At 45.9% G+C, this 16,571-nt stretch overlaps 1 protein-coding gene across 1 annotated transcript in view; it reads left to right on the top strand.

Moving 5' to 3' along the window:
- The window catches only part of LOC139368808 (serine/threonine-protein kinase WNK2-like), a 65,758-nt gene that overhangs the window by 25,476 nt on the left and 23,711 nt on the right, over window positions 1-16,571 (top strand). The window contains 10 exon segments of the mRNA XM_071108177.1: window positions 640-812; window positions 1,144-1,364; window positions 1,495-1,652; window positions 7,967-8,055; window positions 8,597-8,816; window positions 11,876-12,146; window positions 12,379-12,494; window positions 12,903-13,258; window positions 13,260-13,854; window positions 14,816-16,246. Coding sequence (XP_070964278.1) covers window positions 640-812; window positions 1,144-1,364; window positions 1,495-1,652; window positions 7,967-8,055; window positions 8,597-8,816; window positions 11,876-12,146; window positions 12,379-12,494; window positions 12,903-13,258; window positions 13,260-13,854; window positions 14,816-16,246 — 3,630 coding nt within the window.

The raw sequence follows: 16,571 nt of genomic DNA on the forward strand, positions 1-16,571 counted from the left end.
GGAGAAGCTTTTATTTCTGGAGGCAGATTTCTTGTAGAATATGCCAGTGAATGGTCTCTGAACAGCAGAAGGGGACTTCAAAGGCCTCTGAATTTGGGTGGGGCAGGTTGTGAGACTCCTACCACTTGTTGGGCCCAACGGCCTCGACACTTTTTGCTTCACACCTTAGTGCTAATTGAAGTTGTATCTGGTCTGTCCTAGCAAGCCTGGCAGCCTTCAGTCCCCGTAAAATATATAATTGTAATTAACTTTCATTTTCCCGTACTGGTCCTCACTGCCCAAAGTAGTCATTGCCCTGGAGTGACCAGCTGGGTCAAACTTGTTTTTCAATTAGTGAGCTGAATATGGCGCTCAGACACACTAATACCAGACGGACAAACAGACGGACAGACAGAGCAAGGGAAGCGCTTCCTGCACATACTGTAGGCCCACTCTCCCATCCTGCGTCTAGGTCCCTCTGGAAATGCTCTGATGTTAATTACCTCTTCATTTCACATGATCTGTCCACAGTTTGTATAGTGTTGTAACGTTTGATTGTGAAGAACATTGGAAATTACCAAGGTTCAACCAGGCATATTTTCTTTATCCTGGCCACATTGCCTGGATTTGACCTTTGTCGCCTTCCTTCCCCTCCCTCAGGACCGTAAGCTGACCAAAGTGGAGCGTCAGCGGTTTAAGGAGGAGGCCGAGATGCTGAAGGGGCTGCAGCACCCCAACATCGTCCGCTTCTATGACTTTTGGGAGTCACCCCTCAAAGGGAAGAAGTGCATTGTCCTGGTGACGGAGCTCATGACCTCCGGAACACTCAAAACGTAAGTGTGCTGTCAGACTTGCTGGAGATTGGAGAGATGATGGTCAACGGAACAGGCTATAACTGGGCTGCATCTATTCATAAACGCAACACACACTTTTTTTGTAATGCATTCCCCCCAACAAACCAGTCTGTGTGCTGGAGTATTATTTATCATTGATCAGATGATTAAGTTTGTTTTTATCCCTAGTACTGCAAAAAGAGGCAAGGGGTGATATGCACATGTAATAGTTGCTCCAAGTTAGCCCCAAGTTTCATTTTTTTTTTTGTCGATTATCAATCCCAAGACTGTAGAATGTATGGGTGGTGATACTGATGTCCTTCCCTCATAGGTATCTGAAGCGCTTCAAGGTGATGAAACCCAAGGTCTTAAGGAGTTGGTGTAGACAGATCCTAAAGGGCCTCCACTTCCTCCACACTCGGGACCCTCCTATCATCCACAGGGACCTGAAGTGTGACAACATCTTCATCACGGGCCCCACCGGCTCCGTAAAGATAGGAGACCTGGGCCTGGCCACGCTCAAGAGGGCCTCTTTCGCCAAGAGTGTCATAGGTAGGAGATCCAACCTGACTGCATCAGTAACACATGGTGTCTCGTCGTTTATTAGTTTTTCTCAAATGGACAATAGCCTTCAGATTCTAATAGTGTCCTCCTTTCTAACCTTTGACCCCTGTGCTCCCAGGCACCCCAGAGTTCATGGCCCCAGAGATGTATGAGGAGCACTATGACGAGGCAGTGGACGTCTATGCCTTTGGGATGTGTATGCTGGAGATGGCCACCTCAGAGTACCCCTACTCGGAGTGCCAGAATGCTGCACAGATCTATCGCAAAGTTACCAGCGTGAGTCCACATTTTAACATGTACACCAATTCAGCTATAGAGGTAACACTCACAACTAGGGTAGACACAAATTGTGGCCCTGTGACTACTATGAATGGCAGACACATACAATGCCTTGCAAAATTATTCAGATCCCTTGGTTTTCACATTTTGTTACAAAGTAGTATTAAAATGTATTTAATTTTCATGTTTTGTCAACAATATACACAAAATACCTTTAATGTTAAAGTGGAATATTTTTTTTATTTGTAATAATAAAAATATATAACTAAATTATAGTTGTTGAACAAGTGTTTAGCCTCTTTGTTTAGGCAAGTCTAATTTAGTTCAGTTAAATGTGGTTTAACAAAACACAAGTTACATGGACTGACTCTGTGTGAAATAATAGAAGTTGACATTAGGGCCTAAAATTAACACCGGCCACCTGCCAAATGCGGGTAGATTTTGTCATTGGCAGGCAAGATGTCTATTTCACCAGCCATGTTGGCTGGTGGTCTGGGCTCCACAATGTGAGCATTTCACTTGCATTTGTGCATAAAAATAGTCAATAATGGTTTATAGTGTTTATAGTAAAATAAGTGCTGCAGTAGCCGTTTCAAAGTATTTCTGCCTTTTTGGGGGGGGGGGGGTTCATAGCCGGTAAATTCATTGCACAAAGTCAAAACTAAGAATCCTATATAGCCTATTTCACTTAGCGCTGCAACTCTGTCTGGCCGGGCTGTACGCACGTGAAGAGCTGAGTGAAATATATTCTTTTTTTTAGAAACGCTGTGCACAGGTAAGTCTAATTTACTTGAAATGAAAGTATTGTGTTTCTTGGCCATTTACATACTTTTGTTCAAAAGCTAGGTACTTTTTCTATGTTTTAGTTTCTACTGCTAGGGAAGAGAAGACAACTCTTCTACTACTAGTCCGACTCGGGGTTTCCAGGTCCTGCTAAAATTGAGTCCAATGACTACTCTCAACCTGCCCAAAAGGCCTGAAAACTAGCACAATTTTATTTTCCCCAAAACGTTGCCATATTTATACAATAACCTTTTTCATAACGTTATCTTGACAATCAAGGAATAGCGTAGGAACTTGTAATGACATTAGAAGAAAGAATTGGTTTCCCTCAAAATAAGAATTATTGAGCGCTATGACATGGCGTAATAAAATGATTTGAATATGTCGCAAGGGAAAATTCTGAGTTTAAGGGCAAATTATATTTTCTATCAATGGATGTCGACTAAACTTGTTTGACTGCTATGATTAAGCAATAGGGCACAAGGAAGGTATGGTATATGGCCAGTATACCACGGCTAAGTGCTCTTAAGCATGATTCAACACTGACAGCCTGGATACATTCGTTGGCCATATACAACAAACCCCCGGGGTGCCTTATTGCTATTATAAACTGGTTACCAGCGCATTTTTTGTTGTCATACCCATGGTTTAAGGTCTGATATACCACAGCTTTAACTACAGATAAAGGAGAAGGGAATTCAAATGATTATATGCAGCCCAAGGGCACAACAGCCACAAAAGGTCAGGAAGTGACCAAGAACCCAATGGTCACTCTGACAGAGCTCAGTTCCTCTGAGGAGACAGGAGGATCTTCTAGAACAACCATCTCTGCAGCATCCACCAATCAGGCCTTTTTATGGTAGTGTCCAGATGGATGCCACTCCTCATTAAAGGCACATGACAGCCTGCTTATGTCAGTTTGCCAAAATGCACCTAAAGGACTCTGACCACGAGGAACAAGATTCTCTGGTCTGATGAAACCAGGATCGAACTCCTTTGGCCTGAATGCCAAGCGTCATGTCTGGAAGAAACCTGACACTATTCATATGGTCAAACCTGGTGGCAGCATCGTTCTGTGGGGATGTTTTTCAGTGGCAGGGACTGGGAGACTAGTCAGGATCGAGGGAAAGATGAACAGAAAAGTACAGAGATCCTTGATAACCTGCTCCAGTGCTCAGTACCTCAGACTAGGGCGAAGGTTCATCTTACAACAAATCAAATCAAATGTATTTATATAGCCCTTCGTACATCAGCTGATATCTCAAAGTGCTGTACAGAAACCCAGCCTAAAACCCCAAACAGCAAGCAATGCAGGTGTAGAAGCACGGTGGCTAGGAAAAACTCCCTAGAAAGGCCAAAACCTAGGAAGAAACCTAGAGAGGAACCAGGCTATGTGGGGTGGCCAGTCCTCTTCTGGCTGTGCCGGGTGGAGATTATAACAGAACATGGCCAAGATGTTCATAAATGACCAGCATGGTCGAATAATAATAATAATAATAATAATAATAAGGCAGAACAGTTGAAACTGGAGCAGCAGCACAGCCAGGTGGACTGGGGACAGCAAGGAGTCATGTCAGGTAGTCCTGGGGCATGGTCCTAGGGCTCAGGTCCTCCGAGAGAGAGAAAAAGAGAAGGAGAGAATTAGAGAACGCACACTTAGATTCACACAGGACACCGAATAGGACAGGAGAAGTACTCCAGATATAACAAACTGACCCTAGCCCCCCGACACATAAACTACTGCAGCATAAATACTGGAGGTTGAGACAGGAGGGGTCAGGAGACACTGTGGCCCACTCCGAGGACACCCCCGGACAGGGCCAAACAGGAAGGATATAACCCCACCCACTTTGCCAAAGCACAGCCCCCACACCACTAGAGGGATATCTTCAACCACCAACTTACCATCCTGGGACGAGGCTGAGTATAGCCCACAAAGACCTCCGCCACGGCACAACCCAAGGGGGGGGGGGGGGGCGCCAACCCAGACAGGATGACCACATCAGTGAATCAACCCACTCGGGTGACGCACCCCCTCCAGGGACGGCATGGGAGAGCCCCAGTAAAGCCAGTGACTCAGCCCCTGTAATAGGGTTAGAGGCAGAGAATCCCAGTGGAAAGAGGGGAACCGGCCAGGCAGAGACAGCAAGGGCCGTTCGTTGCTCCAGAGCCTTTCCGTTCACCCTCCCACTCCTGGGCCAGACTACACTCAATCATATGACCCACTGAAGAGATGAGTCTTCAGTAAAGACTTAAAGGTTGAGACCGAGTTTGCGTCTCTGACATGGGTAGGCAGACCGTTCCATAAAAATGGAGCTCTATAGGAGAAAGCCCTGCCTCCAGCTGTTTGCTTAAAAATTCTAGGGACAATTAGGAGGCCTGCGTCTTGTGACCGTAGCGTACGTGTAGGTATGTACGGCAGGACCAAATCAGAGAGATAGGTAGGAGCAAGCCCATGTAATGCTTTGTAGGTTAGCAGTAAAACCTTGAAATCAGCCCCTGCTTTGACAGGAAGCCAGTGTAGAGAGGCTAGCACTGGAGTAATATGATCACATTTTTGGGTTCTAGTCAGGATTCTAGCAGCCGTATTTAGCACTAACTGAAGTTTATTTAGTGCTTTATCCGGGTAGCCGGAAAGTAGAGCATTGCAGTAGTCTAACCTAGAAGTGACAAAAGCATGGATTAATTTTTCTGCATCATTTTTGGACAGAAAGTTTCTGATTTTTGCAATGTTACGTAGATGGAAAAAAGCTGTCCTTGAAATGGTCTTGATATGTTCTTCAAAAGAGAGATCAGGGTCCAGAGTAACGCCGAGGTCCTTCACAGTTTTATTTGAGACGACTGTACAACCATTAAGATTAATTGTCAGATTCAACAGAAGATCTCTTTGTTTCTTGGGACCTAGAACAAGCATCTCTGTTTTGTCCGAGTTTAAAAGTAGAAAGTTTGCAGCCATCCACTTCCTTATGTCTGAAACACATTCTTCTAGCAAGGGCAATTTTGGGGCTTCACCATGTTTAATTGAAATGTACAGCTGTGTGTCATCCGCATAGCAGTGAAAGTTAACATTATGTTTTCGAATAACATCCCCAAGAGGTAAAATATATAGTGAAAACAATAGTGGTCCTAAAACGGAACCTTGAGGAACACCGCCATTTACAGTTGATTTGTCAGAGGACAAACCATTCACAGGGTCAAACTGATATCTTTCCGACAGATAAGATCTAAACCAGGCCAGAACTTGTCCGTGTAGACCAATTTGGGTTTCCAATCTCTCCAAAAGAATGTGGTGATCGATGGTATCAAAAGCAGCACTAAGGTCTAGGAGCACGAGGACAGATGCAGAGCCTCGGGCCGATGCCATTAAAATGTCATTTACCACCTTCACAAGTGCCGTCTCAGTGCTATGATGGGGTCTAAAACCAGACTGAAGCATTTCGTATACATTGTTTGTCTTCAGGAAGGCAGTGAGTTGCTGCGCAACAGCCTTTTCTAAAATTTTTGAGAGGAATGGAAGATTCGATATAGGCTGATAGTTTTTTATATTTTCTGGGTCAAGGTTTGGCTTTTTCAAGAGAGGCTTTATTACTGCCACTTTTAGTGAGTTTGGTACACATCCGGTGGATAGAGAGCCGTTTATTATGTTCAACATAGGAGGGCCAAGCACAGGAAGCAGCTCTTTCAGTAGTTTAGTTGGAATAGGGTCCAGTATGCAGCTTGAAGGTTTAGAGGCCATGATTATTTTCATCATTGTGTCAAGAGATATAGTACTAAAACACTTGAGCGTCTCTCTTGATCCTAGGTCCTGGCAGAGTTGTGCAGACTCAGGACAACTGAGCTTTGAAGGAATACGCAGATTTAAGGAGGAGTCCGTAATTTGCTTTCTAATAATCATAATCCTTTCCTCAAAGAAGTTCATGAATTTATCACTGCTAAAGTGAAAGTCATCCTCTCTTGGGGAATGCTGCTTTTTAGTTAGCTTTGCGACAGTATCAAAAAGGAATTTCGGATTGTTCTTATTTTCCTCAATTAAGTTAGAAAAATAGGATGATCGAGCAGCAGTAAGGGCTCTTCGGTACTGCACAGTACTGTCTTTCCAAGCTAGTCGGAAGACTTCCAGTTTGGTGTGGCGCCATTTCCGTTCCAATTTTCTGGAAGCTTGCTTCAGAGCTCGGGTATTTTCTGTGTACCAGGGAGCTAGTTTCTTATGAGAAATGTTTTTAGTTTTTAGGGGTGCAACTGCATCTAGGGTATTGCGCAAGGTTAAGTTGAGGTGGTTAGGTGGTTAACTGATTTTTGTCCTCTGGCGTCCTTGGGTAGACAGAGGGAATCTGGAAGGACATCAAGGAATCTTTGTGTTGTCTGTGAATTTATAGCACGACTTTTGATGATCCTTGGTTGGGGTCTGAGCAGATTATTTGTTGCAATTGCAAACGTAATAAAATGGACAACAACCCTAAGCACACAGCCAATACAATGCAGGAGTGGCTTCGGGACAGGTCTCTGTATGTCCCTGAGTGGCCCAGCCAGAGCCCGGACTTAAACCTAATCAAACATCTCTGGAGAGACCTGAAAATAGCTGTGCAGCGACGCTCCCCGTCCAACCTGGCAGAGCTTGAGAGGATCTGCAGAGAAGAATGGGAGAAACTCCTCAAATACAGGTGTGCCAAGCTTGTAGCGTTCTACCCAAGAAGACTCGAGGCTGTAATCGCTGCCAAAGGTGCTTCAACAAATTCTGAGTAAAGGATCTGAATACTTATGCAAATGTGACATTTTTATTTAATGCATTTGCAAATATTTCTTAAAACGTTTTTGATTTGTCATTATGGGTATTGTGTGTAGATTGAGGGGAAAATAATTTAATCCATTTTAGAATAAGGCTGTAACTTAACAATGTTGAATGCGGGAAGGGGTCTGAATACTTTCTGAATGCACTGTACATATCTGGGAGCAGGCTACCACGTTACCAGGCTATATCCACCTGCTATTAAACACATAACCCCCTCTTTCTGGAAGAGGCAGTGTTTCACTGAGTCTTCTTTACTCTATGCATATCAGTGCCCTGGAGAGACCAGAGAAGGTTATTTATAGCTCCTTTATCAAAGGGAAACCTCAATTGCTATAAACCAGACTACATGCAGTACATATTTGCATCTGTATGAATGTGCCAGTTCCTGAAAAGCCATTTTTATTTTTTATTTTTGTCCATATAGTTGCGGAAAAGGTCTTGATGAAAACATTAACCATCTGACAAGTGATATAGACGACACCTGAAAAGTGATGTAGGTTTTTAAGGACTCGTTTTGTGCGTGTCTCCATATCAAGAAAACTCCCAAAGTCAGGATGCAATAACTTAAAATGAGGTGTGCAAACTAAGACCACATTTGGAAACCATATAACCTTTGGTCATATTATCATGCTGTTCTGGTGACTATGTGGCCATCTCGCTCTGTTTTTTCCCCCACAATACTTACTCACCGAGTCCGGCCTTCCCTCTGAATGATTTGTTTTCCTTTCTCTGTTCTCAGGGAGTGAAGCCTGCCAGCTTCAACAAGGTTGTGGATCCTGAAATCAAGGAGATTATTGGCGAGTGCATCTGCCAAAAGAAAGAGGAGCGGTGAGTGACTGTACCCGCCTCTCGGCCACAGGGCCCCCAAGGTGCCCTGCCGTCCCTCCGCACCTCGCATCATCCTGCCCATGTCCTATCACCACAGCGATGATAGTCGGTGCTCTCAACAACATTGCAATCTACCCTCCCGATCTGTAGGGTGTCCTCTGCTAAGTTGAATATTTGGTTTGATACGGAGGAGAAAATATCCCTTAGAACCCCCTCTTTTGCAGGTTTTCATACTGAGGTTATTGTGTGCTGTGCTCTCTGTCCTTGTCCTGGCAGCTAATAAATGGAGGGTACTCTTAGATAAGGGCTTATCCTGTTCTTATGGCTGTGTACAGACGGAAACACTGAAAACATTGGTGCCCAGCGGAGTCTGTTTTTCAGCTCGTGCATGACATAACTATTGAGTCTCTTTGTACTTTCAGACTGACTTTGGTCTCATTAATTTATTTAATGTTGGCCTAATCTCTGAAATGACAACAAGATCAGTTGGAGCCATGTTATCACAGTGGTGAAGGTTGTTTTTCTTGTTCCTTTCTCCCAGGTACTCTATAAAGGACCTGCTGAACCATGCCTTCTTTGCGGAGGACACAGGGGTGCGGGTGGAGCTGGCAGAGGATGATGATGGGAAGAAGGAAGCTATCGCCCTGAAACTGTGGGTGGAAGACCCCAAGAAGCTGAAGGGGAAGTACAAGGAGAGTGGCGCAATTGAGTTCACCTTTGAACTGGAGAAAGAGACACCAGAGGGCGTAGCCCAAGAGATGGTAAGATGGATGGTTGAAGACGTGTGTAATATAGTGTTAGACTGGTTGAACAGACAATCCAAGGTAGAGTATGAATTTGACCTGCATAAGAATAGATTTTAGAATTTCTGATTCTTTGATCCTCGTCACAATATTTCTCAAGTCAGTGTGGTTGTCATTATTTATCAAATGTAACCATGTTGGGTTACTTGTTGTGTAGGGCAGCAGAGGTCTGTGTTGGGTTACTTGTTGTGTAGGGCAGCAGAGGTCTGTGTGGAGTCCAGGCAGACCGTGTGCCAACAGTGCTCTGATCTCATCAGGGAATGTGCCCTCATGCAGATTGGCAGTGATACGATTTGTACTTCCAGGAGTTTTCTTTTTTTCTTTCTGTTTGCATGTTTTTTCCAACGAACATCCACCATCAGATAAGACCTGGTCATGCCTTGTGACAAAACACTGGGCCAGAGAGGCAGCATATTTCTCTCTCTGTACTTAATTAACCCAGCGATAACATTAGAGTGCTCAGGCCCTTGGTGTGGTTTTACATTTCTGATGGACCTAGCTACTGTTTTCTCCTGTAGATTGTTCTCAGACCCCACATCTAACTTATTTCAGACTTTGTTCAAGCTGTTTAAGTGAACGCAGGTATGGGCTTTATACCAGGTTGAGGAGCACTGGGCTAAAACACTGCCTCTAGTGAAACTAGAAATCGTCTCACTGGATGCTTGCAGAGGGTTATGAAGTGCAAAAGAGTAGTGGATTCGGCAGTTTGTCACACCCGTTTCTGACAGGTGTGTAAAATCAAGCACACAGCCATGCAAACATGACAAACATTGGCATTAGAATGCTTTACTAATGAGCTCAGTGTCTTTCAACGTGGCACCGTCATTGGTTGTTGCTTTCAACCTCATTTTGGAATTAGATGTTTGACAAGCAGGTGCCCACATACTTTTGGTCATGTACACCTGTCTGTGGTGTTAATTGTATAAAAGGAAGAAGTGTTGTCTTTATTTTGGCCTGGATTAACTCCATCTGTTTGTCCTCTTATGTTGTGTACCGACTGTTCAAAACGGCCATGAGCAGACTTCTCTTCATTTGTATTCTTCATATCTCATTGTGATGGTCACCAGAGATGTGCCTGGTTTGAATCTCTCTTCTCGTGCCTCAGCATCACGGTCTATTCCATCAAGTCAGGAAGAACAGCCACTAATCATTGTCATTGTTTAAACATGTCTGGGTGACCTTCATTTTATGGTTGTCTGTGTTTGTATTAGTGAGCTCATGAGTTTCTGGTGTTTTTATGCTGTGAATAGATTCTATAGTGTTTATTTTACCCTGTAGGCTATTTGTGTTTGGGACAGGCTTGGGCTTGTGTGTGCTTGACCATAGTTTTGTGTGTGTTCAGTTTGTTAAGCTGTCCTTTTGTCAACGGGCCAGGCTGTCGTGAGTGTTCATTTCCGTTGTGAATGGGTCTGGCTGCAGTGCTTAGTGTTACTGAGAATCAGGGCCATCGATTATTTTGTCAGACAGCAAGCTGACCTGCTTGCCTCCCTCTATCCTGACATCTCCCCATGCTGGGGGAATTGTGGTGTAGCTGTAACGGTCGTTTTGGAGGAGAGGGGGAGAATGTGGCCCACAGCACATTGAGGATGCACTGTCTGCACTCCATCTCCAATCACCCCTTGTCACCCTACGATTACTAATTTCTCTACAGACGGGCATCATGGGAGATGTAGTTTATCAACGTGGCTCCGGTCATGCACTCTGCTACTCAGAGCTCCTTTGGTTTCTTATTCAGGACATGGTTTATGTCAGGTTTTATTCAGTTTTGTGTTGATTAAATGACTTCATCTTAAATTACTGTGAACAAAGGTCTTAAAAGCAAAATGATTGTTAAAGATATGGGACTTGTACTCAATGAAATAAATCCATTTGCCCGCCTGTGCCAAAACAGAAAGCTTTTTGAAACGTTTTATGGCAGGCCATGATTCCTATTAATGAGTCATTTAATTCCAAACCTCCTCTAAAAAAATAACTCCTTATTTTAGCCTTCCATATCTTCCATGGTCTAAATACAAGGTTGGCAACAGGCGGCCCTTGAGCCACCACAAAGTTTTTAGTAATTTATAACATCAAAAACTTGTAGGAAATCTGTTCCCAACAAATGAACATGAAATGCTATGTGTTATGTGAGTTGAATGCTGTAAACAACACAGAATAACTCCTCGTTACTACATATTTACTATTTATTCACATTACTTTCAAATATTTCAGTTGTGTATATTACATTTGTTTTATTTTAAGACTTTCTTTCCAAGTCATCATCTCATCCCTGTAAAGCCGCTGTCTGACAAAATCACTATTTTAGTAGTTCTTCAGAGTAAATAATGCAACCTCTTATGACTGAATACCAACTATCAATCACTTAGATCATGTATTTTCACGTAGAGTTTTCTTTCGTTCGCGCATTCTTCTGTCTTTGGACGCCTCCTACGTAAGTCTGGATTTCTTTTACAAGTAGGCGCGCAATGGATTATAGCCTTTGTTTTTAGTTGCCACATTTTCCTACTACATCGCAGTTTGTGCTTGATTGAATTTATCTCTAGAGAAACTGTGTATTGAGCGCACAGAAGGGAAGAAAAAAAACTATGTTAATCAATTGTGTAAAAAAATGAAAAATAACTGACATTTCGGTTAATCGCGCAGTACTACTGTTTGGGTTGTGGTCAATTTGCAGTGTACAAATTATAATTACGTTCTAGCCCCACAAATATTTTCTCCAATTAAAATCGGCCCGTGGCTGAGTCTAGTTGCCTACCCCCTGGTTTAAATGCACCTGTCCTGTATCCTGTAGTATTCTACACAGAGGCAGACTATTCTGTCTGAACCCTCTGAACCCAGCTGCTGACAGTATTTAAAAAAAGAAAATGTATATTTTTAAATCCCCCCTTCCTCACAATAGATTCTCCAACTCTTCCCTTTCCTGCTCCCTCCTTCCATCTCTCTCCTGTTTTCTCAACTCTTCCTCTAACACATTGACTCTAAAAATACTCTTCTTCCTACACTCTTCTCCCCGATAGGTGGAATCTGGGTTCTTCCATGAGAGTGATGCTAAGATCGTGGGGAAGTCTATCCGAGACCGTGTAGCACTGATCAAATGGAGGAGAGAGAGGTCCGTATTGGCAGGACCCCCAGTGGACATAGGAGAGGCAGGACTCAGGGCCCAGTCAGCCCCGGCACAGGGGGCCTCTGCTGGGGCTACACAGGCAGTACAGCCCCCTCTGCTGGAGCCAGAGGCAGACCAGCACGCCAGGCTGTGTAACCTTCCAGCCAGCGCCACCTCTGTCACATGTGAGACACCACTGACACACACATCATGCGGAATGACATGCAACGAGTGAAACCCCACAAGACTTACTGTCACATACACTTGACACCGTGCTCTCTGTGGCACGTGGTGGAATTAATCTTTGACAGTAGTTTCTATTATACGGTGGTTAGTGCTTGTTTGAGTCTGAGTAAACTCTCTCGCTCAGTCTCCTTTGTGTGTAAAGACTAACCCCCAATCTTTGTATGTCTGTAGCAGACAGTACGTTTGACAGCGGCCTAGGCTCCGCTGTGTACTCTGACTCCCACAGCAGCCAACACAATGTCCTCTACCAGTCCCTAGTGGAGCCCATCACCAAGGCAACGCAGCAGGTCTGTACCACACACACTCGCACCTAGGGCACCTGCACTATACACAGGGTCATTATCATAAATGTACCCCACTAATACACACACAGGACATACCATACATTCACTCTACACACTGAGCACGTGCACATGAAGTACATCCTCATTTGCACAGTAATACCCATCACATATGTGGCATATGCTCACACACATTTGGATCCTCATTTTATTACAAATGTAATAACATAGGTACATTTATGTTTATGCCCAACCTAAAGAGTCACTGCAGCTCATTCGCTCAGAATTCTCCAATTAATCTCCACCCTATTCCATTTTCATGTTTTTTTGTGTATGTGTCGAATTTCTTCAATCTGTTTTTGATTGTGTTTTGAGTAACATATGTTTTGCCCGTGGGTCCCTGTATGGGCTCAGCGTCACCGCAGTGGTCTGTATTTGGCTTCAGCACGCCCCCGCTCCTGTGAAAAGGGCGAGGGGTGGAAAGGAGCCCTTGGGCCAGAGCTCCGAGTGGGGGTAGGAGCAGGGGCAAGGAGAGGGAGTGCCTCTGTCATTGACACTCTAAGGGGCAACAACGTCACTCTTCATATGCTCCTGCAACCTCTGACCTCTGGGCCCTGCAGCCCACAGAGAGCTGCCAGTCCTGCCCCCACATCACCAGACAATCAAACAGAGAGCAGCCCATCTGAGTTCCGCTCCGAGGCAGAGGACGGCACCCCTTTTCCGAGTGCGTTGCCTGCCCCCCTCCTCCTGGCCCTCCCTGACCCCACACACTGAGGCCCGGCGTCTTAGTGACTCTTCTGTTGAATCCCAGACATTGGAAGCCACCAATGCGAGCAGGGTTAAATCTGTGTCAGGTGGGCGGAGACATTCAGACTTCAGCACCCTGCTGAGTCGAAACTCTGCCCATCATCATCATCACCACCACCAAGGCACACCCAGAAAGCACCTCTGCCAGGCCTGCTTCTCTCTGCTGCTGCTGAAGTCACAAGAAGGAGGGCACAAGCAGCCGCACATCGCCTTTCCCTTCCCACCACACCCCTGTGGGGTAGCGACAACTGCAGGATCAGGAGTGGTGAAAGGTCAAAGTCAAATAGGAAGTGACTGCTCTGACCTCTTCTTACTACAACAGAACCTGATGAACATCATCAGCCGTAAAACCACCCTATCCAACAAGGGTCAACCCTCCCTCCTCCACCTGCCTGCTGCCCAGCAGCCTGCCAAGAACTATGGGGATGGGAGTCTGAACTTACCCCAGAGAGGCAGCTTTAGTGGTGGCCACACTACACCTCCTCTGGCCAGGCCCACACAGGACCGCAGGGCCAGCTACTGCGCTGGGGAGCACCGAGCCACCGGGCCCCCGGGAGTGGTAGGTCACACAGGGAGACTAGGGCTGCATCTCACAATAGTCTAAAGTAGCTTTTGCTCAGTATCTTTCATTCATCTGCACTGAACAGACAACAAAGGATAGGTGAAAGTAATATGGCAGATGCCAACAAAGAATTTGCTTTCATTTGTCCAATTCATTGATGTCAGTGCAGATGTGGTAAAGCAGGTGAGGAGAGGAAGTTACTTTAGACTACTGAGATACCCTCAGCTCAACCTGTAGAGCTGACTCCTGTAGACTTCACTTCCTGCTTAGACCTGTAGAAGGGGCTCTGTTTTAGTGCTGCCATGGGACTAAACCCTGCTGTCTCTTCCGCTCAGCTTCAAACTATCATAGAAGTCCATGGTTCTACTGGTGTGCTTTGGGACAAGCTGGTTCTCTGGAGAACCATAGATACTGCTGACTGACTAACTCTCTAACCCGCTGCCAACTTGAGCTGGCCTGTTAATGTCTTCTCTTTCTGCTTTACTGACCGAATGCCAGAATGCAAAACCCATCCTTCTACACTCGCTCATATCAACTTACCCATGGAACGTCCTCGGTGAATGAACAGATGGCTGCTGCAAACCAAGGGAATGAATGCTGCTGTGTCCCCTCTAACCTCCCATATCCCCTCTTCCCTTTCCCATACCTCCTTATTGTAGTGCACACCTGCTGCCTCTTCTGTTAACCCTGCCATTGTCTGGGTGTTTTTAAAAATGTTATTTTAATCCTTCAGCCACTCATTTTTCATTGACATCCTGTGTATTTGTTTTGGCTCATATTGTTTTTTCCTCTTGTAGAGGATGTCTATCTATATTGTTCCAAGTTTGTAGATTCAGATATTTAGATGTGTTCATTCAGAAATATTTTATGTCACTTTCAAATACAGTACATTTTAACGAGGACCTTAAAGCACCCCCAATGTGTCTCTGTCCTTTAACGTCTCTCTCTCTCCTCTCAGTCCAGTGCTGTGCACACCTTGCTCCAGAACCATGCGTCTCTCCAGAGCCAGCCTGCCCCGGCCCCGCACACCCACCTGCAATACCTCCAGCCTGGCCACAGCTACCCCACAGCTCCCCAGGTCATTCAACAGACACCCACCACAGCCAGCTTCTCAGCTGTAGCTTTACAATACACCCCAGCCTCAGCAAGTTACTCTGCATCAAACATTCCCCTGCAACAGAATCATACCGGACAGAGCTACCCAGCTCCACCTCAGCAACAGACGGCAACAAGTTATACAACTGCAAATGTACCACTTCAACAGCCTGCAGCAAGCTTTTCAGCGACAACCATGCCCCCGCAGCAGCCACACACCGCAGCAAGCTACACAGTAGCAACAATACCAATCCAGCGGACACCAACTCCACAGAGTTATGTTGCTCCAGCTCTGCAACAGCTGACTCAAACTGCAGCGAGCTACGCAGCTCCAACTCTGCAACAAAACCCAACACCAGCAAGCTTCTCAGAAGCAGCAGCCTTGTCTGTCCAACAGACTGTATTGGCCGCTACCATAGCAGCAGCAACAAAACCCTCACAACCAGCTGCACAGAACTACTCCACTCCAGTGGGGCATCTCCAACAGACTGCACCCACACAGAGTTATGCATCTGTAGCCTCAACTGTGGTCCACACAGTACCTATACCCAGTCACCCTACTTGGACCCCCAGTGTAGCAACACAACCTCTAGCTTCTGTTGTGCCTCCCCCAGTCCAGCCTTGCCCAGCCCCACACAGCCTCTCAGACAAAGCCATGCCTCCCATTCTGCAGCCTGGCCAGTCTAGTCCCATGCTTCACAGACAACAGACAGTGCAGGTCCCCATTCAGCAGCAACACCGCCAGCAAATGGCACAGACCGCTGTCCAACAGGATAGTCCCATGCAGCACAGCCTACTGACTGTGCAGGTCCCCCTACCCCAACACAGCCAGCCAATGGTCAAGCCTACTGTCCAACAGGCTCCAGTTGTCCAGCGCTACCAGTCAACCCTCCAGAGTTACCCCAGTTCTGTACCCCTGATGGGGCAACAGAACTCGGCTTCTCAGAGCTACCCACCCTCAGCCCCACACATACAACAGGCTGCTTCACAGAGCTACCCACCCTCAGACCCACACACACAACAGGCTGCTTCACAGAGCTACCCACCCTCAGCCCCACACACACAACAGGCTGCTTCACAGAGCTACCCACCCACAGCCACACCGGCTGCAATGGTGCAAGGCTACACATCACTCCAACCCAGTGTGATGGGTCAGGCCTATCCATCTGCTCAGGCTCCACAGCAGGCCGCAGACCCACAGACCTACCCAGTGGCCCCCATAGTGCAACAACAGACTGGGACTACTGCACAGCACAGCCAGATCCAGGTGGCCCCACTACCCCCAGGCCAGCAGGTGAGTTCAATATGAAGTTGAAGGAGTCTTCAGTAACTTAGCAAGTTGCCCAATTTCAACCTGAGGCGTTCTCTTCATGGAGTGCTTAAGGCTAGGGATCGATATATAGTTGGGCAAAAGTAATTACCTCTCCCCGGCCAAAGCTAACCTGGTGGAGAAACTGCCCAGTACAGTGCTCCCCTTTGAGTAAAGTTTCAGTTCTCTGATCCTGTTTTCATTTCTCATAGTACCAACTCTATCTCCACAACCCAGCTTTCCCGAACCAGGTAGATCTCCCTTCGTCTCAATACACACTGTCAAAATCACCTAAATAACACTGTCAGAG

The sequence above is a fragment of the Oncorhynchus clarkii genome, chromosome 16, assembly GCF_045791955.1.
Source record: "Oncorhynchus clarkii lewisi isolate Uvic-CL-2024 chromosome 16, UVic_Ocla_1.0, whole genome shotgun sequence".
NCBI classification, from domain to species: Eukaryota; Metazoa; Chordata; class Actinopteri; order Salmoniformes; family Salmonidae; genus Oncorhynchus; species Oncorhynchus clarkii.